General features: G+C 38.4%; 2 protein-coding genes and 1 pseudogene across 4 annotated transcripts in view; all 3 read right to left on the bottom strand.

Moving 5' to 3' along the window:
• LOC148101526 (uncharacterized) overlaps positions 1-27,064 on the bottom strand; it is a 190,808-nt gene extending 163,744 nt beyond the window's left edge. The window contains exon 1 of the mRNA XM_087846349.1: positions 26,964-27,064. Coding sequence (XP_087702475.1) covers positions 26,964-26,981 — 18 coding nt within the window. The 5' untranslated portion in view covers positions 26,982-27,064. The remainder of the gene's footprint in view (positions 1-26,963) is intronic.
• On the bottom strand, positions 2,375-5,667 carry LOC118456007 (uncharacterized). Of its 2 annotated transcripts, none has more exons than XM_087846361.1 (5): positions 5,594-5,667; positions 4,384-4,468; positions 3,862-4,003; positions 3,414-3,495; positions 2,375-3,238 (listed from the first exon to the last, which is right to left on the bottom strand). In XM_087846361.1, exons 2-5 carry the CDS (start codon positions 4,457-4,459, stop codon positions 3,203-3,205), a joined length of 336 nt encoding a protein of 111 aa, XP_087702487.1. In that variant the 5' UTR covers positions 4,460-4,468; positions 5,594-5,667; the 3' UTR covers positions 2,375-3,202. The 2 variants fall into 2 exon arrangements, with proteins under 2 accessions (XP_087702487.1, XP_087702486.1); XM_087846360.1 differs by having other exon boundaries at positions 4,384-4,501; positions 5,594-5,653.
• On the bottom strand, positions 23,165-27,061 carry LOC102798021 (uncharacterized; annotated as a pseudogene). Its single transcript, XR_015719654.1, has 3 exons — positions 26,964-27,061; positions 24,721-25,317; positions 23,165-24,395 (listed from the first exon to the last, which is right to left on the bottom strand). The product of XR_015719654.1 is annotated as an uncharacterized LOC102798021 (transcript).
• Positions 27,065-27,818: the final 754 nt, after the last annotated feature.

The raw sequence follows: 27,818 nt of genomic DNA, 5'->3' as shown, positions 1-27,818 counted from the left end.
GGAGTTTGAGTCTGTTCAAGCAGGAGACGAGAGATTTGAAACAACTGAAGGACAAAACTACAGCAAGACTAATTAGCAGGGAGGTAATTACATTAATTACATTTTCTATTTCGTCTTTCAGTGATTCAAAATTCTGAATCACGCCTGTTTGTTATCCTAAAAGCAGAGACACAATACATGGCCTAAAATATTAGGCCATGGTATTTATCTTATCCTGAGATATTAAGTTTTCCCCCTTGTTGTTATCAAATAACAGCTAAGAGTCATTCACCACCTCTATGGTTTCAGATGATGTTGTAATAAATCATCTGTGAAGACATAATTCCACTGCAAAGGCCACAAAGACAGGGAGTCGCCATTACACATGGAAAATCTTTGACTTCCCTTTAAATCGCAGCTTGCTCACGGGAAGGCGTGCTGCCTGCACTCATAATGTGTTTTTTGTTGAATGTAGCGTCTGATTGTCTTTATTTCCTGGGTGATGACCTTATGACAGCAGGTCAAACCCAAACTATGAGTGAAGGAACAGGCTGCACAGCTGGTCACAAAGAGAGAAAAGAAGAGGTCAGCAATGAGATTACTCATCATGATTAGCTCCTCTGTTAGTCAGCAACATTATAAAAATGGAAGGAACTCAGAGAACATTAGTCAGACTTCCAATAACCATTACTAGTAAATATTTGAGATTCCTGCTGTTTTTCTATTATGTTGTTTTAATGCAGAAGTTTATTTCAAACCTGCCATAAATATGCTGTAGTTATAAAACTACATGTATAAACTACACAGAACACGACTCAAGATCATTTAAAATGGGATGTGAACAAAAATTATATTGTCATGAATGTATTAAGGAAAATGTAAAGATGTACAAATATGCTTTAAGAAAATCTAAAACCTCAGTTCTGGTATCTGCACCCATATGCGCCCTATTGGCAGTGATGTGGGAGTCACACAGGTCAAAGGGACTTGGTTATACAAACAGCAGGAAACATCTGCCAAAGGAGGTGAAAGAGTAGAAACTTTGGACAAAAATGGGACAGTTAGGATGCTATTCTCAGTACACTGAGAGCCACCAAAATCCTGGTGTGTGCCTCCATCTTTGACTATTTTCAAGTCTTTGTGAAAGCACTTTGCTTTTTGAGTTTCTCTTTCTTTATAAAACATCCTTGAATATTAACTTTTTTAAATATTTTTAAAGAAAATCAGGCCTTCAGCTACAATTTGTGAGACGACACTAAACCACACACAGTCAAAGGACTGCGATGATTCCTCAAAAGTAGCTGTCTGTCAACTAAGAAATCTATAATGTAAGAGGACAGAATCACAGCTTCTAAAAACCAGTTTAAGCCTCAAAATGCACAAAATCATTATTCAAAGACGGCAAGAAAGGATTTAAATCAAAGTGAAGTCAGTCTGATGTGGTGAACAGAGAGTTTCTAAACACTGTGGCTCAGCTGGATATACAAACAATAATAGAAGGAAGACTCTTTAAAGATCGATAGCTTCAGTTATTTAAGTTGATCAGACTTCTCACTCTTTCTGTGCCTGTGACCCAAACAATTATGTCTGACATCACATTATTCTTTCTTACACTGACACCACTTTAAAACAAGGTTTCCATGATGTCTGTTAACGTCCTTGTAAGATGGACTTCCACACACACAATGTTTGTGCTCTTGGATATCAGTTTTTATAATTACACGCACATATAACGACCCACAGTCTGTTCGGCACTGGTCTCAGCTCTCCATTCTCATGCCAGTCTCTCGCTTCACTATAAAGGTAAAAGAGATTGTCATCAGTTCAAACGCCACCAGCTGTGGCCCCACCAGCCTCTCCAGCACCGCCCCCTTGAGCTCACTGCACTACCTCTCCCTTGCAGCTGAGCCAGGGACCACACCTCCGCAATAGATCTGTTAAATCTTGTCTCATGCCTCGTCTTCACCTCTTCTGCTGTCATCTGTAGTGGGAGGGACTAAGATGTGAGGAATAGAGTTAATTATCTGCAATCTAACGAATGACAAAGACGTATGTTTCTTGGCAGACTTGGGAGCGCCTCAGTGTTTCCCTAAAGGAGCTGGAGGAGGTGGCTGAGGAGAGGACCGGTTGAGTGTCTGTGCTCAGTCCGCTGCTCCTGCAACATTAATGAAAGTATGAATAAAATATGTATTTGTGAATAACTTTTCAAGTGATTTCTGAATGTTCACTTTTACTTCTGCCATATCGGTTAAATGCTGCCTCCTGGTGTCCTGTGATCATAACGTCATCATGAAATAATCACAACAATAAGTATTTTGTTGTCAGTTATAACACCTACAGCAAATAATAATTAACCACACAGACCATTAAACAAAATCTGATTTCAGAAGCTTTTATTGATTTATCTTTGTTCTCAGCTTGAAGACAGAATAACATTCATATTTAATGACATTTGTAGTATATTTGCTAATTCTCACCAATCACTAACTGGCGTATCTTTACTCATTTCTCTAAATTATCATGAATTCTCTCAATCCCTACTTACAAATGCCTTTGTTTGTTTCTCTATTTTACATTCTTTTAATGACTTACTGTTCAGTGTAATAATTTTACTGTTTATTCCTTACTGTGAAGCAATTTGGTGTACCTCTTGGTTTTAAACATGTTATATAGTAAAATTGTTTTGTATTGTGTATATATATGTGAACACAAGACTGTTATAGCGCTATGAATAATTTGCAAAAAATAATTTACATTTCTTAACAAATATTTCTGTCAAAGTGTGAACTAATAAATGAGCAGAAATGTTTCCAGCAGCTGCTTTACTTTAACTTTGTTTCATCGTTTTCAGCATCTTTACTTAGATTAAATCTATGAAAATCACTGTGTGAATTAAGAAACCTACGAGACATGTAAGAGGACAGACAGTCACTGCTTCTAAACACTGTGGTGCAGCTGGAATATACAAACTATAGTGGGAGGACTCATTAAAGATTAATATCTTCAGTTATTTAAGCTGATCGATTTTCTACATGTTTATTTGAAAACATTGGAGGACGCAGCAGAGTTCCCTGTGGTGGTGAAAGAGAGAAGAAGAATTGGTGAAAGAAGACAAAGAAAAAAGAAAAGAAGAAGAAAAGAGAAGAAAAAAATAATTAATAAATGAGCAAAAAGTACTACGGTCTTGTTTCCTGCAGCTTTTGTTTCATCGTTTCCATCATCATCATTTAGGCAACATTGGAGGACACAGCAGAGTTTTCTGTGGTGGTGAAAGAGAGAAGGTGACATGAAAAGAAAAAGAAGAAGCACCATTAGACAGATATACACAGTGTCTTTTTATTACCTATATTATAATCTTCACACTTTTGATAGAAAGTCACTTTTGGTTTTTCTAAACTTTGTGTCCACATTTTTATAAATAATTTGTTTCTCACCTCATTTATTTTCCTTTTAAGCCACTCGGTGTTTGGTCTGAGGAAAAATGTTCTATTTCCTTGTTGTGAGCTTGTTTTGACCCTAGAAGAAAAAATAGAAGAATAAAGAAAGAAGTTTAGAGAGAGGAAGAAAAATCGAAGGATTCGACATTTTCACTTTATTGTTAACTGAACATGTGCAGTGTCCATTTTGCATTATGCTGTGAGAGAACAGCTCAGGTTTCCTCCAAGCTCATAAGCACAAACTCACAGATTCCCCAACGTCACCAAATTAGAAACAATCACAGAGCAAACAGTAGTGCTGTATGTTAGAGAGGGGAACATTTATCTGCTACATCAAGGTTTCAGTGCAAATCTCATTTTCATTGTTGTGTTTGTGGATTTTTAATCAAGAATTAATTTCTACATTTTATTTGGTTTAAGTATATTTAGAAGAAGTTCTACTTACTCATAGCCAGGCAGTTGGCAGAATGGTCTTTTTTGTTTAAAGCAGCTGATGATGTTTTTGGCCCATACAGGTGTAACCTTTGTGGTTCTTGCATTTTGGTTAGAATGATTTTCATAGCAGAGTGTCCCCACGTGGTCAGCCCCTGCAGCACATCATTACACACATTGTCATTATTCTTCAGGGCCTTTCAGATATCATGGAGAATGAAATAAACAACTCTCAGATGTTGTATGAATAATTTACTGATCCAGTTATTATGTGTAATGTGAAAAATTACATAACTGACAAAAATACAGCTGGATTTAATCAGTAATATAAAATGTATAGTTGCATTTTAAATTTATCCAGAAACAGCTGCTCTGTTACAGTCTGTGATAGTTTTAGTCTCTTTTCACACAGTTAGTTCACAGTTAGCAAGTTACATTAAGGTCAGATAGATTTATAACCATGTTGAGAAACAGACTTTTAGCTGTTGTTACTGAGCTTTGACAACAAAAGAAACTGCAGAAATGAAAACTGTACCTGATACAGAGATGAGCATCACCACACTCAGGGAGATCAGAAGAATCAGGCGGCTGGTGGAGAGACTCGAACACATGTTGAGACGCTGAAAGGCACCAAATCTGAGTCTGGATCTGAGCTGTGAGCAGGTTTGATGAACTTGTCAAAGTGTGACACTTAATGATATTCTGACCTGTAGTTTGTCACAGACAGAAGAACTACATTATTTAAGTAGACTACTCTGAGGTCATCATTTACTAAGAGACCAACAAACACCCATTATTTCCACATCCACAGGGTTATTTAGTGTGTCCTTTCATATTGTACTCATTAAGCCCTTTATATTATTCATACAGAATCCAATCTCAAATCATGCAGGAATAAATTCAGAATAAAGGAGACAAGAGATCAATATCAGAAAATATATACAGAACTTTTTTTTATTAAATGATTTGTAATAAAATTATAGTTAAAATGAGCCTCATATGAAAAGAAAGAGTAATGGTACCAACAGGAATCCTTTAAGCTTTTTTAGTCACAAACACACAATAGAATGAACACAGTCACACACAGGCAAGTATTACATGCACTAAACATCTGGAAACAGGAGAAACTCAGAGCATCCTGTCATCATTTCATGAACACAGGGGTAAACTTCAATGAGGTATTGAGCCTCCACTCAGGGATTGTACTTTGCCCGGCTGTCGTATTGCACCATGCCAAACAAAATAACTGAAAACACGACTGTAAACCCGAGACCATTGACCTGACTGAAATAAGTAGAATGGAAAGAAGTAAGAAGGGAGAAAAGTGGAAAAACAATGACAATATCACACACAGAGACCATCCTACAGTTTGGGCTGCATACCTGTACCAGTATATATTTACAGTTCACAGTTTTTACAGGACATTTCACACATTAAGCTGAATGATTCACCTGCCACACAGCATGGTTCGTTTCTTGTTAGTCAGTACTGACAAAAACTAAATGCAAAAAATACAACACACAGTTCATTTCAAATCTTCTTTCAGTTTCATGATCCAAAACATCAAAACATTTGCTTTGTTCCTCATCTTTCTTTTACTGTGAGCGTGCTCCTGAATGCCAACCAGCCTTATCTAAATGTTATACTTCAGCACTCCTTCCATAAGTACACACAGTATGAGCCACACTCGTGCTATATTCTCACAGGATGATACAAGTTCTATTTTTCAGTTTCATATTGCTTACCAACAACGTCTAAACATCCACACACCACATCTGCTGACTGCGACGCCTCTGTGATAGAACCGCGGAGAAAGAGTGAGCGCCCGCTGCTTTACACTCCCTTCAATCCCCTGGGTCCTAAAGCCTTTCTGGTAAAATCTCAAAACAATGATTCTGTTCATCTGGACGTAGCGTTTTCAGTGGGAGAAACATTTTTTCACTCATCCAAGTGAACTTTTCAGTCTCAGCTGATGAAGGTTTCCCGACATAATAAACAGCACATTTACATAATGACTGAAACCAGCACTGCTGATTAACAATGGGACATGAGGTCAGTTCGAGTCCTGCATTGCTGTGTAGCTGTTTTGCATAGAGTAGTTTTTAATCCTCAGACACACAACCATTGACAGAGTGTACGAGGCACAAAAGCACAAGTTACTATCGTTACTTTGGAGATTATATAGATGTTTCCCTTTTCTTGACAAAATGTCATCATACAACATGTTGTCCAGTCTCAAACAAATGCCTCCTCCACTCCTGTTATGAGCAACTGTGACAATCACATTCAACTCCTCTCAAGATATAGATGCATCATTAGTCTGAAGCACTTACATGATTTCCTCCAGAAATAAATCTGTGTTATAATCATCATCTGCTTGTAACATATTCTGTACATCGCTGGCTAGAGACGGTCCTCTCAACACAACATTCAACAAAGTATTGGGTAAAGCATCATCTTCACCCACCTGAACCACGGGGCGACCGTGGTTCAGGTGGTTCAGGTGTGTTTTATGGTGTTTTAGTCTTAACTTTTTATTATATTTTGTTACGTTTTAAAGGTTGCCTGTGTGTGTTTGTTCCTTTTTCTCTGTTTATCATTTACTGAGTTGTTTTGTGTTTTATGTTGCTTGATTTATATGTTTATTTTATTTTGCTTTAGTGAAGGCACGGCCGCTTGCTGTTGGGGGCTAGGGACGTGTGGTGAAATTCCCTCTGATGCATATGAGTGTACACACTGGGAAACAAGTATAACACACAATTTAAGTTACAGAGAGACTGCACGGTAGAGTAATTGGTGGCACCCTTGGGCACTCCGATCTGTAGGTTGCCTCCCCAAGTGGCCGGTCTCCACCATTTTCATTAACTATTTTATTGAGCTGCTATTTTTAACTAGGGCAGCACGTGGCAGCGAACCTTATTCTTTTAAGTAATGTTTGTGTCTTAATGAAATGTCTTAATCTAAGGTTTGGCATTGCTAATCCTGCTATTTAAGTCATTTTCTTATCTGCGGCTCAATATTGGTGGTAGTTTCTCTAAAAAGTTGTCTTCTATGAAATTGACTTGCCAAACCTCTGCTTGTTAATAACGAGCCTGTGTGCCTTTTGTTACTGTTACAACGTTTAGACTGGCTGTTGTAATCTCTCCTGGGGTGTAGTCCCTCCCCAGGTGGCACCCTTAACACTATTTAGTTACCTTTACCAGTTTTCCTCCTTCACACCACCACACATACAATAATAATAATAATAATAATAGATTGGATTTATATAGCGCTTTTCAAGGCACCCAAAGCGCTTTACAATTCCATTATTCATTCACTCTCACATTCACACACTGGTGGAGGCAAGCTACAGTTGTAGCCACAGCTGCCCTGGGGCAGACTGACAGAAGCGAGGCTGCCATATCGCGAACTATACAAACAAAAACAACTGGGCTGACTGCAATTTCATACGAATACATTTCAGGGCTGTAGCCAAATATTTGACTACACTGATACACATTAAATTTTTTAAATTGATTTTGGTTTTTGCTTTGCTATTTTCTTTCAATCAATTTTTCAACAACATTTTCATGTTTTTAAGTTTAATTGAGGTGTATTTCCATTAACCATTTTTATGGCCACCAGAAACATGCACCATATATATGTCTTTGGGAGGAAGCTGGAGTACCAGGATCATGCAAACTCCACACAGAAAGACAGTCCTGGATTTGAGGCCAGGACTGTCTTGCTATAAAGCAACAGTACTAACCATCACGCACAGAGACGAGCATCACGACAGGCAGACAGAGCAGGAAAATCCAGCGGCTGATGGAGAGAGTCGGACACATCTTCACGAGCTGAAAGGCGCCAAATCTGACTCTGGATCAGTGCTCTAAGCAAGTTTGTTAGGCTGACGCTTGTGTGATCTTATATACTGTAGTTCATGTCAAAAGTTGTTACTGAGAATAAATGATCAATTTAGAAAGGTGACTCTCTTTTTCCTTTGTATTGATGATTCACTGTATTTCTATGCTTACTGTCTGCAGCAGTGACAGAAACACCGGAGTTATAAATAACTGATCAGCTAGTTCACCGACCTCAGAGACCATGTCAGCTCTGACATGAGAGGTGCGCGACTGACAGTGGTTTTACTAATACACATGTTATAAATAGAATCATTGCAGATCTGAGCTTGTAAAGCTTTGCATGTTTCACCTCTGAAACATCTCATGACACAGCTTGAATACACACAAGACTGAATGTGTCGAAATTTCCACAAGAAATGACTTTGCACAACAATGAGCGCCATGGCAACGGTACTGGTGATGAAAAACATATGAACGAGTGGAGAAACAAATTTAATTTTTTTAATGCGAGTTATGGACATCACATGTTGGTGTATTTTGTCAGCAGCATAACACAGATTAAACCCATAACCTGACTGGTCAGCAAGAAAATGTAGCTTCTGTTGTGATGTCACTGTAAAATCACATATTTTCATTATGTGATAGACTCGTTTTGGCAAGACGGGATGTTACCTCAGCTTTAGAGCCACAGACACCTCTGGTATCGTGACGCCTCCATCATTCAACATCAAACTGGATAAATCTGACAACAGGTTCCCATCTGACCTCTTCAAAGTTTTTAGTTATTGACTTATTTACTTATTTTATATACAATTTAATGAAGGCATGTAAAATGAATCCTTCATAAGGTTTAATTTTGACTCCTGGATTTCTATGTTCAGCCTTCAGATTATGATGAATAAACTAAATGTGGGACAAACACAGTGTTTGTGTGGGACAACAGCACAATACCAAAGCAGGGAGGCTGTCAAATATCTTATATTTTAATGCAATGTTTTAAATTCACTTGCTAAGTCAATACAACAGGAAGAAAAGGAGGCTAAACTTTGTTGTTATGATCTCACACAATAGGCTGTATTTTATTCAGCTGTTCTGCCTGGTAACAGTCTTTGGGTTTCAGTAATGATGTATCCATAGATCAACATGCCTTTTTTAGTCATTTCTGCATATTTTAGCAATTTTTAGCCAAGTATGACTTACAAATAATGTCACGTCACATCATATTTTCCCTCAGTTTCTCAGAGTATATTGCTGCATCATTTTCTTTGTGTTCATTTCCATCATATTTACCAAAATCTGCACAGCGTGTGACTTTCGTGACTTTCCCTGTGAGTATCTGTGGGTATAGAATTAGACAGGCTAAACTTCATTTAAGTATAAGAAATGTTTCCATTCAGTTGCACTGACTAAAGCCAGACCTTATGAAAGTGCATGTCCAGCAGAGTCGGTCAAAATGTGGGACAGGGGGACATTGTTGTGGAGCTGCACTTAAAGAGGGACATCAGGTCACCCTATACAGATACAGGGTTGATGTTCCAGTGTCCTCATAAATGCACATAATGTACATGATCCAAAGCAACACTTTTCCTCAGTTTCCTCTTACGTGAAAGTTCCTTCATTATCAACCTTTCGTTAATATTATTTGTAAGGATTAATAAAAATGATGGTTTTGCCTCAGCTTTGTTATGAACTGATTTCTACCTGTTATATTTTACATGTTAACAATTTGAAAGAAATGTGACACTGAGTCAGAACAGAAATTTCTCTGCACTGCCGCCAAGAAAAAAATCACCAAACTGCATTAGATTTTACTTTAAACATGATCCATATTTATTTAGAGTCACAAAGAACAACTTTTATTACTGTCATCTACAACAAATTAGGAATGATGTTGATGGCTTAAAGGCTAAAATAATAACTTACATAATAAATAAATACATCTGTAAAAATAATTACAATTAAATAAGTACAAAATGTTGTCAGCAGCTTCTTTGCTCTGATGTTTTGTGGTCTCATTGTTGCTTCATACACTTATCACCGGAGGACATTTCAGTTTTCCCTGTGGAGAAGAAAACAGAGAAATATTTACAGTTAGAAATATTTTATTATTGCTGTCTGTTAGGCTGATCTATAGTTTTGTCTTTCCACGTTACTTCACAGTGGGAGTCTGACATTATCATCCATCAGTTTCACACCAGCAGAGGCTAATGAGTGGCTTCCCCCTCCTACATTTTTAGAGGTTTCCTTTCATCCCATGTCTCTTTATAAAACACTGACTTCACTGGATGAACCACTGCCAAATCTAAAAATAGCTCATATATCTTAGAGAAAGAAACAGTGTGTTGGAAAGTGTGGGTGTGCAGATTTATTATGAAATGGCTAATGACACCCAATGATTGCTCAGCACAACAGTCACTACGTACTCTTTTACATAAGTGGAGTGCTTTTACTGACCCACAGTCAAGTGGGTAATAAAAGCTTTAAATTAAAAATATGTACTTTAATATAAAAAAATCCTCTTATAAATTAACCAATAATGTTGTAAACATTTTGTGACAAGACGTAACAGCAGTAATCAGCTGCCTTGTTAGTTAGTTCCTAATTCCATAGTGTAACTCCACCACCACCATCCTGGGATACAGTTGGTGACAGTCGCCAACCTCGTGTGCATAGTGACACCAGCTCTCCTGCAGGTCCTGGTCAGAGCGGCCCAAACCAGTAGCTCACAGTGGATTTCCAGAAAAGAAAGTCTGCTGTCACCAGGCACAGTTTGAGATGATGGAGCTGGAGTTCATTCAACCGTGAGATAATAGATTTGAGGCAGCTGAAAGACGCAGTGACTAAACTAGACGGGAGAGGATTTTCCAGTGATAAATTCACTGTAGTCAACATATCGTGCTGACTATGATGGAAGATGGACGTTTGGCAACTTAGTTTAGTCAGGTGTTTCCTTTAGTGGAACTTAATCCAGTAATCTTACTTGTTTGCAGAAGAGTCACTTTGAGCAATGTCACGTTTGACTCACCTTCTCTATTTTGTCTTTGAGCCACTCAGAATTTGGATCAATGCACCATATGTTATTTTTATGCCGCTTGTTGACGATGCTAAAAGCAGAAACACAAACAAGTGAAACATGTTGTTACATCAGTGTCTCAGTGCGACATGTATAATGTACTCGTTGTTAACATGGAAAATTTCTGAGTTGTGTTTAAATGTAGGCTTGCTCACAGGAAGGCGTGTTGCCTGCAGCCATAGCGTGGTTTTTGTTCAAAGCAACTTTGGATTGTCTTTACTTCCTGGGTGGTGACCTTGTGGCAGCACGGCAAACCCAAACTCTGAGCTGAGGAATGGGCTGCACGAAAAGAGAACCACAATGAGCTTAATTAGCATGACATGACATAAGTGTTATTGTAAGAATGGAATGAACTCAACAAATATTAGGAATACTGTTATTATTCATGATTATTAAATGTTACTGAAAGACATTGATATTTTTCTCTTAATTTTGACATTAAATTATTCCTTTCATTCAAGAAATTTGCTTAAAAGAAAAAGAAAGTGGGCTCTAGATCCTTTACATGACCCCTAGTTTCTGTTATCCAATAAAAAAATATTACAACTAAGCAAACAGCAATCAGGTTTCTCTTAAGAGGATCTCACTCGCTGAAAAACATGAGATTTAACCTCTAAAAGTACATTTACGCTTTACTGATTGGATTGCTTTATTGAGGTTGTTTGCACTCAAAATAAAACTGTCGAAACAACATTAAACATCTCTCTGGTTGTATTAAAGTTTGAGATACAATAAAGATAGTGTTTTCTTCTATATAGTGAAAACACTGCAAACCCCATTAAAAGAAGAGCTGTACCTTTCTGCAGAGAGACGAGCATCACGACAGGCAGACAGAGCAGGAAAATCCAGCGGCTGATGGAGAGAGTCGGACACATCTTCACGAGCTGAAAGGCGCCAAATCTGACTCTGGATCAGTGCTGTAAGCAAGTTTGTTAGGCTGACGCTTGTGTGATCTTATATACTGTAGTTTGTCACAAAAAGAGGAAATGTGGAAATTGAGCAGGCTATTCTGAGGAAATGATGAACACCAACAAACACTCCCACTGTGTGTTCTTCATGTCTTTATATGTTCACGTTTGTTGTTTTCTTCTCCTTTCTTCAAACTGGCCACATGCTGCCATCATCACCTCTTACTCGTTATTGCGCTCATAGCTAGATTGATAAATTGTGGCTGATGTGCAATCCATGCATGTACTCGTTTTAGATCAACGACTAAGTGCTGGTCAAAGTGGTCCAGGCCTTGAACTTTGACCTATTTCTTCACCAAATAGGAGTTATCATCGAAGGGTTTTTCAGATCCACATTTTTAGCTTTGAACAGCGTCATTCAGAGCTTGACTGTGTGGTTGTAGCAAAGCCTCCAATGAAAGGGATTTTCTTATTGTCTATCCTTTTTTAGGTTGGTTCCTTTCAGGACACCACCCTACAGTTAAAGTTACATGTTCAGTGACTACAGACAGAGATCATTTAAAAGTATATTTTACAGAGTAAATCAGGCCGTCAGTTTTCTGTCCGTAAGACAACACCAGCTGCAAAGAGCTGTCATGAAAACTGCTGTTTAAAATGAATTTTAAAAATCTATAAAGCATGTAAGAGCACAGCGTGTCATGCCTTCTAGCCAATTAAAGCCTTAAAAACATAAAATCATTTACCAGAGTGCACACTACACCAGAAAAAAAGAGCAAGATAGGGAGAGAGGAAAGTGAAGTGTAGTTGGGATCCGATTGATCCAAAGGAGAGAGCGGAGTTCTATGTTCCTGCCCTAACCTATGGCCACAAGTTGGGGCCATAGTATTGAGTATTGACTGAAGGAGTAAGATCAATGATTCATGGATTCATGGATCTGGGTTTTCCTATATTCCAACAGAGAACCCATGTATCATCCCCGAACTGCTGTTTTGTGAGCGCTTGTTCTGTGCATTTATCCGGTGAGCCCAATGGTGATTTACAAGCCGATGGTTTTGTTGTTTTTGTAACGGCATAAACAATGAAAGGTGGTGGATTGGCCAGATGGTGGCCGATGTGAAAAAATTACCGAATTGTTTGGTGGTGTCTGTGGCGGAGCTTCCACAGAGGCCAGCGGGTGAATGAGGGAAAGGTGAGGCAGGAGGAGGAGAGACTCGAGGCGGCTGAACTGAACTGAGCTTCAGGTAAGAAGTTATGACCTGCAGTCTATCTGGGTCAGATATAAAACAAGTTTAGGTGTAGCACGAAAAAAAAACAACTTTCTGATTCTCATTTATAATATCTCGCTTTTATTAAGTAGTTATCTGAATCTCATAAACAAAGTTTTTATCTGATGTAAAATGTATAGAAATCATATATTCCAACAAGACAGTGTACGTCATTGTCACTTAATACAGTGTCACAACACTGTTTTGGGGTGGCTGTAGCTCAGGTGGCAGAGCAGGTCAGCCACTAATCAGAAGGTCGGTTCGATCCCAGGCTGCCTCCTGGCTGCATGCCAAATATCCTTGGGCAAGATACTAACCCCATGTTTGCCTACTGGTGGTGGTCAGAGGGCCCGGTGGCGCCAGTGTCCGGCAGCCTCGCCTCTGTCAGTGCACCCCAGGGCAGCTGTGGCTACAATGTAGCTGCCATCACCAGTGTTTGAATGTTTGTGTGAATGGGTGAATGACTGAATGTAGTGTGAATGTTTATGACCCTTCCACCTGCTTTTTAAACATACATTTTCCCCTGAGTTCAAATGATTTATTAATACAGTTTTGAAATGGATCATCATGTATTTTGTATGTGATCAGTGGCGTATTAAAGATTACTAAAAAAAAAAAAAGTAATCTTAAGCATGTAAATTATGGTGTATATTTGTTGAAAATGACAAAGAATAGAGGTGGTTTTTGTGGTGACCACTCGTTAAAAGCTGTTAAAAACAAAAGTCATAGAGGAAAGTACTTTCAGATTTGACCACAAAACTGGGTCACCCATTAATTGCAGATGGCTGTTGAAAGGAAACCCCCATAAAGTTAGATGTAGGAGGTGCAAACCACTAATAAAATCAACACCCGCAGGTTAACATGAACGAAACTGATCACGTCACAGAGAGTCCCTGTGCTCGGTCTGTGGAAAAGCCCTGCCACAGACCGAGGGAACATCTCTCTCTCTCTCTCTCTCTCTTTCTCTCTCTCTCTCTCTCCCTCTCTCGCCATATATATATATATATATATATATATATATATATATATATATATATATATATATATATATATATATATATATATATATATATGGAATAATTCTAGAGTGTGCTGCCTCACTAATAAGTCTCAGATCCACTGTCCTGGACTACAGTTGGTGGCAGTCTGCAGCTGCATGAGCACAGTGGTTAGAGTGGCCCAAGGTCAAGATGATGGAGTTTGAGTCCGTTCAAGCAGGAGACGAGAGATTTGAAACAACTGAAGGATGACACTAGCAAGATTAATTAGCAGGGTGGTAATTACAGTAATTACATTTTTATATTTTGTCTCTCAGTGATTCAAGATCACTGAATCATACCTGTTTGTTGTCCTAAAAGCAGAGACACAATACATGGCCTAAAATATTAGGCTCTTTGGCTCTGCTAGATATAACAATAATAGAAGGAGGACTCTTTAAAGATCAATAGCTTCAGTTATTTAAGCTGATCTCACTATTTCTGTTCCTGTGACTCAAACAAATAGGTTTGACATCACATTATTCTTTCTTACACTGACACCACTTTGACAAAAGTTTCAAAGGTGACTGTTAAGATCCTGTTAAATCTATAGTGATACCTCCTCTGCTGTCATCTGTAGTGGGAGGGACTAAGATGTGAGGAGTGGAGTTAATTATCTGCAATCTAAGGAAGGACAAAGACGTATGTTTCTTGGCTGACTTGGGAACGCCTCAGTGTTTCCCTAAAGGAGCTGGAGGAGGTGGCTGAGGAGAGGGAGGTATGAGTGTCTTAATCAGTATGAATAAAATATGTATTTGTGAATAACTTTTCAAGTTATTTCTGAATGTTCACTTTTACTTCTGCCATATCGGTTAAATGCTGCCTCCTGGTGTCCTGTGATCATAACGTCATCATGAAATAATCACAACAATAAGTATTTTGTTGTCAGTTATAACACCTACAGCAAATAATAATTAATCACACAGACCATTAAAAAAATCTGATTTCAAAAACTTTTTTATTCATTTATCTTTGTTCTTAAATTGAAGACAGAATAAGAAAACTTCAAACATTCATACTTAATAAAATTTGTAACAATTATAAAAAATGTTGTTTAAAGCGCTATCAATAATTAATGAGAAAAGTCAACATTTCTTAATAAATATTTCTGTAAAAGTGTGAATTAACAAATGAGCAAAAATACAAGGGTCTTGTTTCCTGCAGCTTTTGCTTCATCGTTTTCATCATCATCATTTAGGAATCACTGGAGGACACAGCAGAGTTTTCTGTGGTGGTGAAAGAGAGAAGGTGACATGAAAAGAAAAAGAAGAAGCACCATTAGACAGATATACACAGTGTCTTTTTATGACCTATATTATAATCTTCACACTTTTGATAGAAAGTCACTCTTGGTTTTTCTAAAATTTGTGTCCTCATTTTTATTAATATTTTGTTTCTCACCTCATTTATTTTCCTTTTAAGCCACTCGGTGTTTGGTCTGAGGAACAATCTTCTTCCTGCATGTGTTTTGACCCTGGAAGAAAAAAACAGAAGAATAAAGAAAAAGTTTGGAGAGAGGAAGACAAATTAAAGGATTCGACATTTTCACTTTATTGTTAACTGAACATGTGCAGTGTCCATTTTGCATTATGCTGTGAGAGAACAGCTCAGGTTTCCTCCAAGCTCATAAGCACAAACTCACAGATTCCCCAACGTCACCAAGTTAGAAACAATCACAGAGCAAACAGTAGTGCTGTATGTTAGAGAGGGGAACATTTATCTGCTACATCAAGGTTTCAGTGCAAATCTCATTTTCATTGTTGTGTTTGTGGATTTTTAGTCAAAAATTAATTTCTACATTTTATTTGGTTTAAGTGAATTTAGAAGTTCTACTTACTCATAGCCAGGCAGGCAGCCATGTCTGTTGTCCTCAAAGCAGCTGATGATGTTTTTTGCCCATTTAGGTGTAGACATGTGTACACCACTGTTAGAATATTTTTTATAGCAGGTTTTTCCCACATGGTCAGCCCCTGCAGCACATAATCACACACATTGTCATTATTCTTCAGACCCTTTCAGATATCATGGAGACTGAAATAAGCTGAATTCTCACATGTTGTATAAATAATTTGCTGATCTCTTAGCTGTTGTTACTGAACTTTGAGAACAGAGAAATAAAAACTGTACCTGATACAGAGATGAGCATCACCACACTCAGGGAGATCAGAAGAATCAGGCGGCTGGTGGAGAGACTCGAACACATGTTGAGATGCTGAAAGGCACCAAATCTGAGTCTGGATCTGAGCTGTGAACAGGTTTGTTACCAGCTGATGAACTTGTCAAAGTGTGACAGCGGCTCATCTTATATACTGTAGCTTGTCACTGAATTAGGGGCTGTTTGATGATGTATTTACACAAAAATAAACACTGATGGAAACACGACAACCACAGACTGCTGTGGCGTGCAGCTTCCTTCCTCATGTTGAGGTTTGTTGAACAGCTTAATGTGTCTGTAATGGGTTTAAACCTGATAATATGTACTATAAACTGGAAATTTATGAACAGTCATCCCACAAGCATCAACATTTTATAGTAGTAGTATTAACATTACTAACAGCAGTAGTAGAATCATAGATCCTCAGACCACAGCTACTACAAACAGATGATTTATTAAATATTATGTTGGACATGAAACACAAGTATATGAGTTTAACCTTAAACATAAGCTGCTGTAATATCAATCCATTTAACACTGAAGGGAAACATTTTACTAATTATTATTTTTATTTTTGATACTTTTTCACAGTCTTCCAATAACACAGTTTTGTGTATTATTGGAGGCGATATTTCCAGAGCTGACAGCTGAGGGCAGCAGTGTTCAAATGGATTGTTGAGTATTCCCGCACATCTCTAATAAACACATGGAGAATTAAATGCATCTGTTTGAATGAATGAATTGTTGGAAACTTGCATTACTTTGTTTAATAGTGACAGGAAAGGTAAAGTTAGTTAGTTTATTACATACAGAGAAGTATTTTAATATGTTTTATTGATAAATGTTCCCTCGGTCTGTGGAAAGGATTTCCATTGGCTGAGCACGGGGACTCTCTGTGACGTGATCTTCCACCAGTTTCGTTCCTGTTGACCGGTGGGTGTTGATTTTATTAGTGGTTTGCACCTCCCACATCTAAATTCTCAGAATAAAACAGTGACATTACTGGGTGATCAGCTTCTGTGGCCACATTTAAAAGGACTTTCCCTGTGACTTTGTCTTTAATAGCGTTTAATGAGTGGGTGTCAGAGAAACTGCTTCTACACTTAGTAACTGTCAACAGGTACAGACCTTAAATTGCACACGTAAGATTACCATTTAGTCATCTTCACTACCACACTGATCATGTACAAAGTACGTGATGATTTATTTCCAAACTTTATTAAGTGTTTGAACTCAGGGAAAAGGTATGTTTTTAAAAAGCAGGTGGAAGGGCCATAGACAGTATTAATAGATATGCCATGACTGTGATGTCATCTACTGCAGCGGTCCCCAACCCCCGGGCCTCGGACCAGTACCGGTCCGTGAGTCGTTTGGTACCGGGCCGCGAGAGTTGAGGCTCAGGTGTGAAATGTATAGTTTTCAGGGTTTTTATCGGTTTTCAGCGTTATTTTGTTATTGTTTTTATCGTTTACTCGTTTTCCTTGGTCTTTTCACGTTTGTTATGAATAAATTTTATTTTTTTCTGTACTTATTTTGTTGTATTTATCCACAACACCTTAAAGGTCGGTCCATGAAAATATTGTCGGGCATAAACCGGTTCGTGGCGCAAAAAAGGTTGGGGACCGCTGATCTACTGGTTTCGAGACTCATTATGAAGCATCATCACTTCAGCCATCGCGGTGTGTTGAAACAGGCTGTGATAAGTGAAGTCATTAGCCAGAAAGCTTCGATGGGGAATCGTCCTTTCTGACTCTGAGTGTTTACACAGTTTGTTCTACTGTTTTGTTCTACTCAGTATTAAATTAGGAACGTCTATACAACAGGAAGACTTTTGTCAACCAGATGGTTTGCTCTCTGGTGGCCATTAGAAATATGGCAATTTCAAGGCTCTACATTAGCTCTACTCTTTACCTGGACATCTTTAGTATTGGCTGTGGTTCCTCACTGTAGATTGGCAGATTTGAGCCCTGGTGATTTCTGGGTTTTTCCTTATCATCCTAATTAATTTCCTCCTAAAGCAAATGAATGACACATTTAAAGAATTTAAAGAATTTGTCTTTAAGCGCAATTGTTTGAACCTTTGACGTCACACTTTCTTATAAACAGCTTCACAAGTCATTCTAGAATATTGTAAATATACAATGCGTTCCCCTGATTTTCCTGTCGTTCTCACCCATATGGAAAGGATATATATAAATCTTATAAAGTTTGTATCTGTCTTGTGTGGAAAAATTATATAAATGAAACTTTGTATGTTTTTGATACTTACTAAAACAATATATGAAAGTAATGAGAAAGTAGCCACTTTCATGAGTAAATCATATAAGCCTTATATGATTTACTATATGAAGTAGGCCACATTTTATGCAAGTCTTTTATAAGTTTTTACTATTACTTTTCCATATGGGCAGTGAGGTCAATCCAACGAGTACTACGAGGCCAAAAACTGGTATTAACAAACCTCGCACAGTTCCTCAGAAACACAGAAGAATGAGAACTTAGAGATGAAGCTCCGTCTCTCTCTCACACACACATACTCAGGCTCAGCTGTGTTCCAAACACAGCGGCCCGACTCAAGTGTGAGCAGGCCTAAAAATAAAAAATAAAATAAACACTCACAAGGCATTTAAACACAACAATTACCTTTCTGTCTGAGACTTAAAACAAAAGGTGACATGGAAAAGTCTTTGAAACACCTGCTGTTATAGAGGTACTATATATTGATACTGTTGAAGTTTTAAATCTATAAAAGAAAAATTACACTGCACACGTCTACAAACAACAATGCCCTGGACTGTCAGTGGTCATGTCCACAGAGCAGCTGGACCACATACGCTGTACGCTGCCTTCATCAACACCAGAGCTCTGGGCAGGTAGATGGGCCGTCCCCAGACTGCCAGCAGACTGCAAATGTGCTCTTCACACTGAGCCATAAATTATGGCTGTACAACTCATGCTACAAAGGATATTAAGCAAAAACATGTTTCAGGCATTGCAGTTGTCAAAATTGAGACAATACAATTAGAGAAGTCAGAAAGACCGATTCATGCATCTGAACAACCAATTGACGCACTGGAATTAATGGAGGATTTCTTCTCCCAGCTCGATCTCTCTACCATACCAACAAAACAACAGACCACCCTCAATGCTCCCATTTCTAGAGAGGAAGTACTAAACGCTATAAAAACAGAAATGCCCAAGGACCTGATGGTGCTTTGAGGGCCCCGAAAAGTGCTATATAAATGCAATCCATTGTTATTCATTGCAATCCATTATTTAATAGTAAATTTTATAAAGAATTCAGTGAGCTGTTAATAGATCCATTAGTCAATATAATTATTCATTCTTGAATAATAGATTACCTCAGACTCTAAGGGAAGCTAATAGTGCGCAGAGTCTTATTCCTCTTATAGACCGATAGCTCTTCTAAATGTGGACTGGAAGATACTTTCTAAAATAGCTACGCGACTCAAAATTCTCTTGCCTATAATTATTAAAGAAGATCAAACAGGCTTTATAAAAGGCAGTAATTCCCGTAATAATGTCAGGCACCTTCTCAGCAAAGGAACATGAGTGGTTTGGTTGTTTCTCTGGAAGCTGAAAAAGCTTTTGACCGGATAGAATGGACATACTTATTTTACAATTCAAATAAATTCAGTCTTGTTAATAATTTCATTAAGTGGGTAAAGATTTTGTATGATACTCCTCTGGCGTCCATTTTGACTAATGGACTGAAATCAGATAGTTTCCCATTGTTTAGAGGAACGAGGCAAGGCTGCCCCCTGTCACCTTTTTTTTTTTTTTGCTATTGCCATTGAACCGTTAGCCAAGGCTATAAGGAGGGCACCTGATGTACAATGTTACGGCCCTGGGCCGGCTGTGTACTTTTGTTGTGCTGTGTCTTTAAGACTCCACAAGTCCTTCCTGATTGGAGAGCTGGCAGCGGCTGATTGGTCCCTGATCATGTGGCTCTTTTCAAAATCCCTCATCAGCAGTTGTTGCTGGGCCAGCCACTGACAGCAGCAGCAGACCTGACCCTGGCCTCATGCTTGTGATTCTCGTGAATTACTGAGCTTGTATATAGTGTGTAAATTAGTCTTCAATTGTAACTAGCACATTGTAAATAGACACTGAAACAGAAGGGGTGAGCTGCCTTATTATTTTCCTTGTACTGTTTTCTAGTGATAGTGAGATGAAGCCTCTTGATGAACTGAAGCTTTCCATCCATTTGGTCGACTCATGGTTTGAAACATTGTGATTTCATTTGCTCTATTCCGCCATCAAGTGGACGATTCAAGTGAAACAGGCTCTTTGATTATAATGATGTGATGTGTAAACCTCTAAACTGAATAAATAAATTGTTTTCATGGTTATTTATCACGAATATTGTCTCAGTATGTCTGATAGAAAAGACAAAGTGGAAACTATCAACACAGAGTTTTGGTATGATTGTGTAACTGTGTAATCATGCTTATGTACATCAGGATAATGACACAAAGTAGTGTGTGGCACTTCACTTTTTAATAAACTAAAAGAAAGAAATCAGATTATAGGATGTGTAGTGTTGGTTATTTATATTATGGTACTTATCATTTGTGATATTTATTACTGTGTGCATACTTTATTAGAAGAGAAAAAAAACTCTTCCTTGCTGGTTCCATCGAAGAAGAAATGCTCAAGTAACTATGTAGCACGTACGTAATCCAATTCAACAACACAGTGTGATGGGGAAATCAGCTGTGTTTTGCTGCCCATTTTATTTCGAATCTGGCACAAACCGGCGAGCCAGTTTCTAAATCAGTCACGTGGTACGGACTGCCCGCGAGGCCTCGAACGTCACTGCATACGTAATCAAAGCGAGTCTCTATACGCACTTCACAAAAACTCCCCCGAGATTACCCGACACACGCTTCGAAGCTTCGAGACACAAGACACATCACTACTGTTTTCTCCTGTTTATTTCAGTTAGGGAGTTAGGTGTAGCCTTTGTCTTTTGTTTGTTTTTTGTTTCACATAGGGTTTTAGATGGCACCTCTTCTCCTGACTTAGCTTGTTTTGTTTGTTATTTTGGCCTTTGTTTACCCCGGAGCTTAGTTTTCAGTGTAGATAAATAAACCACCGTTCACTTAAGAAATTGTTTTTTCTGTGTATGGTTTTGGGGACCAGGGCCGGGTCACTTCCTTTTTTAACTCTTATGCTACGTTCCTGTACCCCTAGACTGGGGCGTAACAACGGGGCTTGCAAATTGATTATGAGCATAAGATCAGTTTATATGCAGATAATGTTTTAATATTTATTTCTGATCCAGAGACATCAATACCGGCTTTACTTAACATTATTGATACATTTAGTCAATTTTCTGGTTATAAAGTAAATTTGAAGGCTATGCCAATTGGCAGCCTTAATTCAGTGCCAACTGGACTGTTTTCTTTCCCCTTCAAGTGGTCGCCTTAGGGATATATGTATACTTAGGGATATTTATAACTCCAAAATTTAAACAAATGTATAAAGCAAATTTTGTCCCTCTGTTCGAGAAGGTAAAGCAGGATTTGGAGAGATGGAATTCCCTACCCGTTACCTGGCTAGGATGTATAGCTTTGGTTAAGATGAATATTTTGCCTCGACTGTTGTCCTGTTCAAATGATTCCAGTTATATTTTCAAATACGGTGATGAAGGATCTGAACAGCTGGCTAAGGTCTTTTATATGGAGCAAACGCAGACCAAACGTATGATGGCTACACTACAGCTCCCAGGTTCAGTAGGGGGTCTAGATTTACCAAATATTAGAACATATCAATTGAGTACTCACATGTGCTATATTCATGACTGGGTCACAAATAACTCACACTCTATCTGGTTGGGGATTGAAACTTCTCTTTTAAAGTATTGTCAGGGTTCCTGGGTGTTCACCCAGTCAGTGTTTTCAGTTGTTTCATGTTCAGTTCATTCACCTGTTCACATTTCCTGTTTTCATGTTTGCTTCCTGTGTGTTATTAGTTCTATTATGATCAGCTGTGTTCTCACTGGTCCCTAATCGTTATCATTAGCCAGTGTATTTAAACCCTCAGTTTCCACCTGTTCCTTGTCGTGTCATTGTTGATGTTATGTTGTCGTTCCCGCCTGTGTTCAGTTCAGCCAGCCATTCAGTCTTTCAGTCAGTTGGTCCTTTCGTTCCTGCTCTGTCTATCCACTCATTCCAATAAATCATTATCACCCTGCACAGTGAGTCCTGCGTTTGGGTCGTCTCTTCCTCGCCTCCACACAACCGCTGACAAGTATCCATTAAGGGTCTTACTGTTCTTTAAGAACTTTGAAGATATTAGTTCAAGCTGTGAAAATCAAATCACACTTAATACACTTTAGGCCTGGTGGTCAGTATGTTGACGGGAAGGTTGAAGTTAACATCTATGTTCACCCCTATTGTGAATAACGTTGACTTTAAACCAGGGATGTTCGATGTAGGTTTTAAGCAATGAATGTTCAAACTGCGTCGTACTGGGATCACAGGTATTGTACTGTATTGTATACTTGATTAATTGATTGATTGCATGGATCTGAGCTGGTGTTTTGTTTTGTGCTTAGTTCTCAGTCTGTTTGTTTGTTTTTGTTGTTGCTTTGTTTTTGGATTGTTTGGTGTGTTTTTTTTGGTTGTTTTTTTATTGTTCTGAACTTTATTTATTAACACTTTATTATGTTATGTAATTGTGTACTATTTGTGAAAATGAAAAAAAATAATTAAAAGATATTGTTAAAAAAACTGATCAAAGTCCACTGAATCTGCTAACCTAATTAAAACATTGTAAGTGCAGGTCTTCACTTTGCGTTTCTTTGTGAAAACAGCACAGCAAAGGAGACTCAGTGAAGTTTTGGTATAAGGGATAAATCTTCTGACCGAACCTGCTGGGACTGTGTGAGGTCCTGAGGCTAAGAGTAATGATTTATCCACAGGAGAGCTGCGTTCTTACAAACCATCCCACTGTGTAAACCTGACATCTGTGGAACAGCTGAGCTGTATGATGTGTACAAGGACACAAAACATCATTTACCATCAGATCCCGAGCCCTCCATGTGTTAATCAAGAAACTGCTGCTGTGCTACATCCATAAATAATGAATAAATTAGGAGCTAAAGCTAAAAGGACAGTTTATTTGTACCATCTTCATGTGAACACATTCAAGAACATCACAGATGAAAGAAACATTAAAAACTTCCACACTACATAAAGCAAGAAAAATTGTTTTTCTTTCAGGTGGTTTCAGAAAAAACTAAAACATCAAACACCTCCAAGACTCTCTTTGAAAGAACTAAAAACCTTTATTCTCATGGTCCAATCATGAGTGAACTCCCCAATGAAGCCTTGTGTGCTAAAACATGTCAGAGTTTTAAAGGTTAAACATGAGTTTCCAAAACGTTTTGCTGGAGAACAATGAACTATTTGACTGAGTTTCAATTATTTACAGACGAGCAAAACCAGGACAGAGAAAAAAGGACAAAACTGACTCAGTAAAATGACAGAAAATAAGATCCCATATAAATCTGTATTATGTAGAAGTTCAGCCCAGCAACCAGTTCAATTCAACACAAGTTTAAATGATTCTATCTGAACTCTGTGGAGCCTGATCTCAAGCTTTTTGAGTCTGACACTGAAACCAGATGATCTTTATGTCTCTTCAGATTCACTGTGATCCAGTGATGGGAGTGATTTCAGCCCTGAGTGATCACGCTGATGTTTGCACAGAGCAGACAATGAGGTGAATGTTTTGGCACATTGGTAACAGTGAAACAGTTTATTAGTAATGTGGGATCGTTTGTGTTCGGAGTATGAACTGAGATTCCTGAAGCTCTTGTCACACTGGTCACAGCTGTAGTTTCCTTTCATGTGTGTACCTTGATGCTTGTTACGATTACCTGAATCTGAGAAGCTTTTGTCACAGTGTCTGCACTTGTATGGTTTCTCTCCTGTGTGGACCCGTTTGTGTCTTTTAAGCTCACCTGCAGAGGTGAAGGATGACCCACACTGGTCACACAGGTGCTTTTTAACCCCACTGTGAATCAGTTCATGTCGTTTTAAGTTTTGTGATGTGGTGAAGCTTCTCCCACATTCTTTGCAGTATTTCAGTTTGTCTCCTGTGTGTTTACGTTGATGCGTTTTTAAGCTCATTTCATGGCTGAAAGTTTTTCCACAGAGGTCACAACGAAAGTCTTTACCACCACCACAGTGATGACAGGGTTGAGAACTGGATCCATATGTGTCGCTCTGCTTCTAAACAAAGATACAAAGACAGTGTAAGTCAGTACTTCAACACTTTTATTCTGAACGTCGCCTGAAATAAAGAGCATCTCTGCAGACGTCCAATTACATTTGACTGTTTCAGTTAGCACACTCAGTTTACTGGGCTGCAATAACTACAATACTACCACCATAATACTACAGTAATACTAAAATCATAACTGACATGAAAATCTGAATAATCACTCAGAGCTGCTTTTCCATGCAGTAGAATTGCTAACATGCTAACACAGTTTAATGAGCAGAGTTGTTCCAAACAGTCAGGCTAAAATGACAAGATAACAATATAAATACATACCTCACAGTAACTGCACTTGTAGAGTCTCTTTCTGGTGTGGATCTGTTGGTGTAGGCTCAGGTAACGTGGAGATTTAAAAGTCTTCTCACACAGGTCACATTTATAAGGTCTCTCCTCAGTGTGGGTAAACATGTGTCGTTTTAACTGTGTGTCTGTAGCAAAGTATTTGCCACACTGTTCACAGCAGTACACATCATGTCTGGTGTGAATGCGTAGGTGTATATTTCGGTTCCCGCTCTGGCTGAAAGTTTTTCCACAGATGTCACAGCTGTATGCCTTAATTCCAGAGTGGGTAACTAGATGATTCTGTAAGCTACCACTTTGAGTAAAAGCTCTGCCACACTGATCACAGCTGTACGCTTTAACTCCACTGTGGATGAGTTGGTGTCTTTTTAGGTGACCCTTCAAGGAAAAAGTCTTTCCACACAAGTCACAGCTGAACGGTCTCTCTCCAGTGTGGATGACCTGATGATGTTTTAGTGAAGCCTTCCCAGTAAAATCCTTCCCACACTCGTCACAGGTGTATGTTTTCTCTCCCTTTCTTCTGTGAGGCTTGTCGGCCTCCTGAGAGCACTGACTTCTCGCTCCATGTTGGTCCTGCAGTGACAGAGATACAAACAGAGGCAGTGAGTGGAATGCAGTCGTGGAACAAACTGAACCTTCAAACTCCCTCCATTAACACTAGTTTTAAACCTGAAGGTGGAGTGTGGCACCAAACACCTTAAAGGTCTCTTATCCCCACCTGCTGGTAGTTCTAACACATTACATCCAACCTGGTGTTAAAAATAATTCATGACTTTTTAAAAACACTAAAATCATGCCCATCCCTCCTGATTGTACACAGATATAAAAATGTATACATATATAATATATAAATATTTACCAGATCACTCCTTTTTTATATTTCCTATTGCTGTTCCCTATTATATATTTCTATAATTTTCTAATTTATTCAATGATAATAAATCAACGTAACAGTTACCAGCCTGGTTCAGTGAAGGAAAATGTCAGAGTCTGATTGCAGCCTCAGGATTTCTTTAAAACTTTTACTCCCTACACATATCTGTATTTTCTAGTCCTTACACCTTCAAAACAGGCTTATTACTTTTGGTTTAAGCCATTTGAGGAGAGTAATTTTATCGCTGCAGGCATCAAACATCAAACTGATTTGAACCTAAACTGTAACACATGAAAGGCAATCCTGATCGTGCACTAATCACCAGGGTATGAAACATAAAAAGAGATGAAAGAGGCAAAACTGTGTGCAAAACATAGTCAAGAGTTAAAGTGGACCAATGTTCTTTTTTGGCACAACACCTGAACCACTGCAGGTGCTCATAAGTTGCAGTCACGGTACTTCAGCATCCAGCTAGCAATACAGAAGATGAGCAAGAATAAATGGATTCATATTTTTTAAGTGGCAGGTAATTTCAAATGCAGCATTTGTATCAGCTCAAAAAACATCAGCAAACACACAAACTGACAATAAAAAAGTGTGTTGATGGCTAAAGGTCCAGCTGCTGTACATCACAGGGAGAGAAAAGAAAGAGAGCTAACTTCACTCAGAGATGGAGAAAGATAAGACACACAGGACAGGAGAGGAAGAAGACAGGTTAGATTTAAAGGGAAGGACTGCTCAGTGGGATTTAATAAACTGGAAATGTAAAGCTTACATGTAAGTCCTCATGTGTTTAAATCAGACATTGGGTCTGTACATGTGACATTATGTTTTTTCATACACTGAAAGATGCTGCAAAACAATCTGAGGCAGATTAACTGTGTTATTTAAAGACTGCATGAAGATCCTCTGCAGGTTAGTGCACGCTGAGCCACTACAGGTGATTTTAGGGTTCCCACCTGCTCAATCCCACTTTAACCTCTTCCCTGCTCATGTTCTTGTTTAGAGGCAAAGTCACCCTCTACAATGTAGGCAACAGAAAATACACATGTTTTATTTTCCTTCATTTTCTACTTAGTTGATTCAAACTGAGTTCCTTTATTAGAAATAAATAGGTTGTATTTCATTTACTAATCTTATTTTATTATTACATTAATATAGCACAAGGTTCAGTTAGCTTTGGAAAAAAACAGGTGGTAAAAATGTTCTTCAAGGTGCTACTTTTACTTTCTTACTCTGATTACATTTCAGAGCCGGTACTTTTCCACTTGAGTAAAGTTAAATCAGTACTTCAGCTTTTGATGGCATAATTGATGGAGTACTTCTTTACACTAGTATCTGTCACCTTCTGTGTTGAGCTCATTGTTTCCTCTGTAGTGACTCAGCTGAGTCCAGATGGCTGAAAATGTTCCTCTGCTGCTCCGTCAGACTCTTCTCCTCCTGCTGATCAGCTGGGACACAAAACAGATCTTTGTTAGGTTCCACACTGCACTGAAGAGTCAAAGTGTCTCATATGTTCACCTGACAACACAATGGACATATTTTAGCTTCCCTTTCACCTTCATGTTTCCCTCTCACCAGATATCTAAACCAAATTCATGACCCACCGGGCAAATCCCCGGTATGCCCAATGACCAGTCCAGCTATGCGGTCAGCTGGTGGGTAACAGGATCTCCAAAAACAGTAGAGCACTTTTGCAAATTTATGATGTCTTGATAAATGGAGCCGATATTTGAAGTTTACACAGCACCATTCTCACCTGAAAATATCTTAAACGCTTATTTTGTCATCCAGAAAGAGTAATATTTCAAACTCCGCCACTCTGCGTTCCTCTCCCACTGACTCGTTTGAGTTTTGGGCGAAATGTATTCTGGGATATTTTCATTTCGTAATTTTGAGATGATTGGAGACCAAAACAGCCAATCAGATTTTTTGCATCGAAGTCCATGATTGGCTGGTTTTGTGGCACAAATATAGCGGTATACAGAAAGAGTTGAACGCACACGGGCAGAAATTAGAGATGTGCGATACCACTCATTTCCTTTCCGATCCAATACCAAGTAAAATTCAGGGTAGTATCGACGATACTGATTCAATACTTTATCTAAAAACTTATTTCATTTATTGTATCTCAAATTATTATCGCTTAATAATGAACAATTATCATATAGAAATAAAAAATTTAAGTTGTGTGCTATTT

Source organism: Neolamprologus brichardi, chromosome 9 (assembly GCF_056152115.1).
Source record: "Neolamprologus brichardi isolate AB-2024 chromosome 9, ASM5615211v1, whole genome shotgun sequence".
In the NCBI taxonomy this organism is placed as follows: domain Eukaryota; kingdom Metazoa; phylum Chordata; class Actinopteri; order Cichliformes; family Cichlidae; genus Neolamprologus; species Neolamprologus brichardi.
This window is presented reverse-complemented; position numbering and strand designations above follow the sequence as displayed.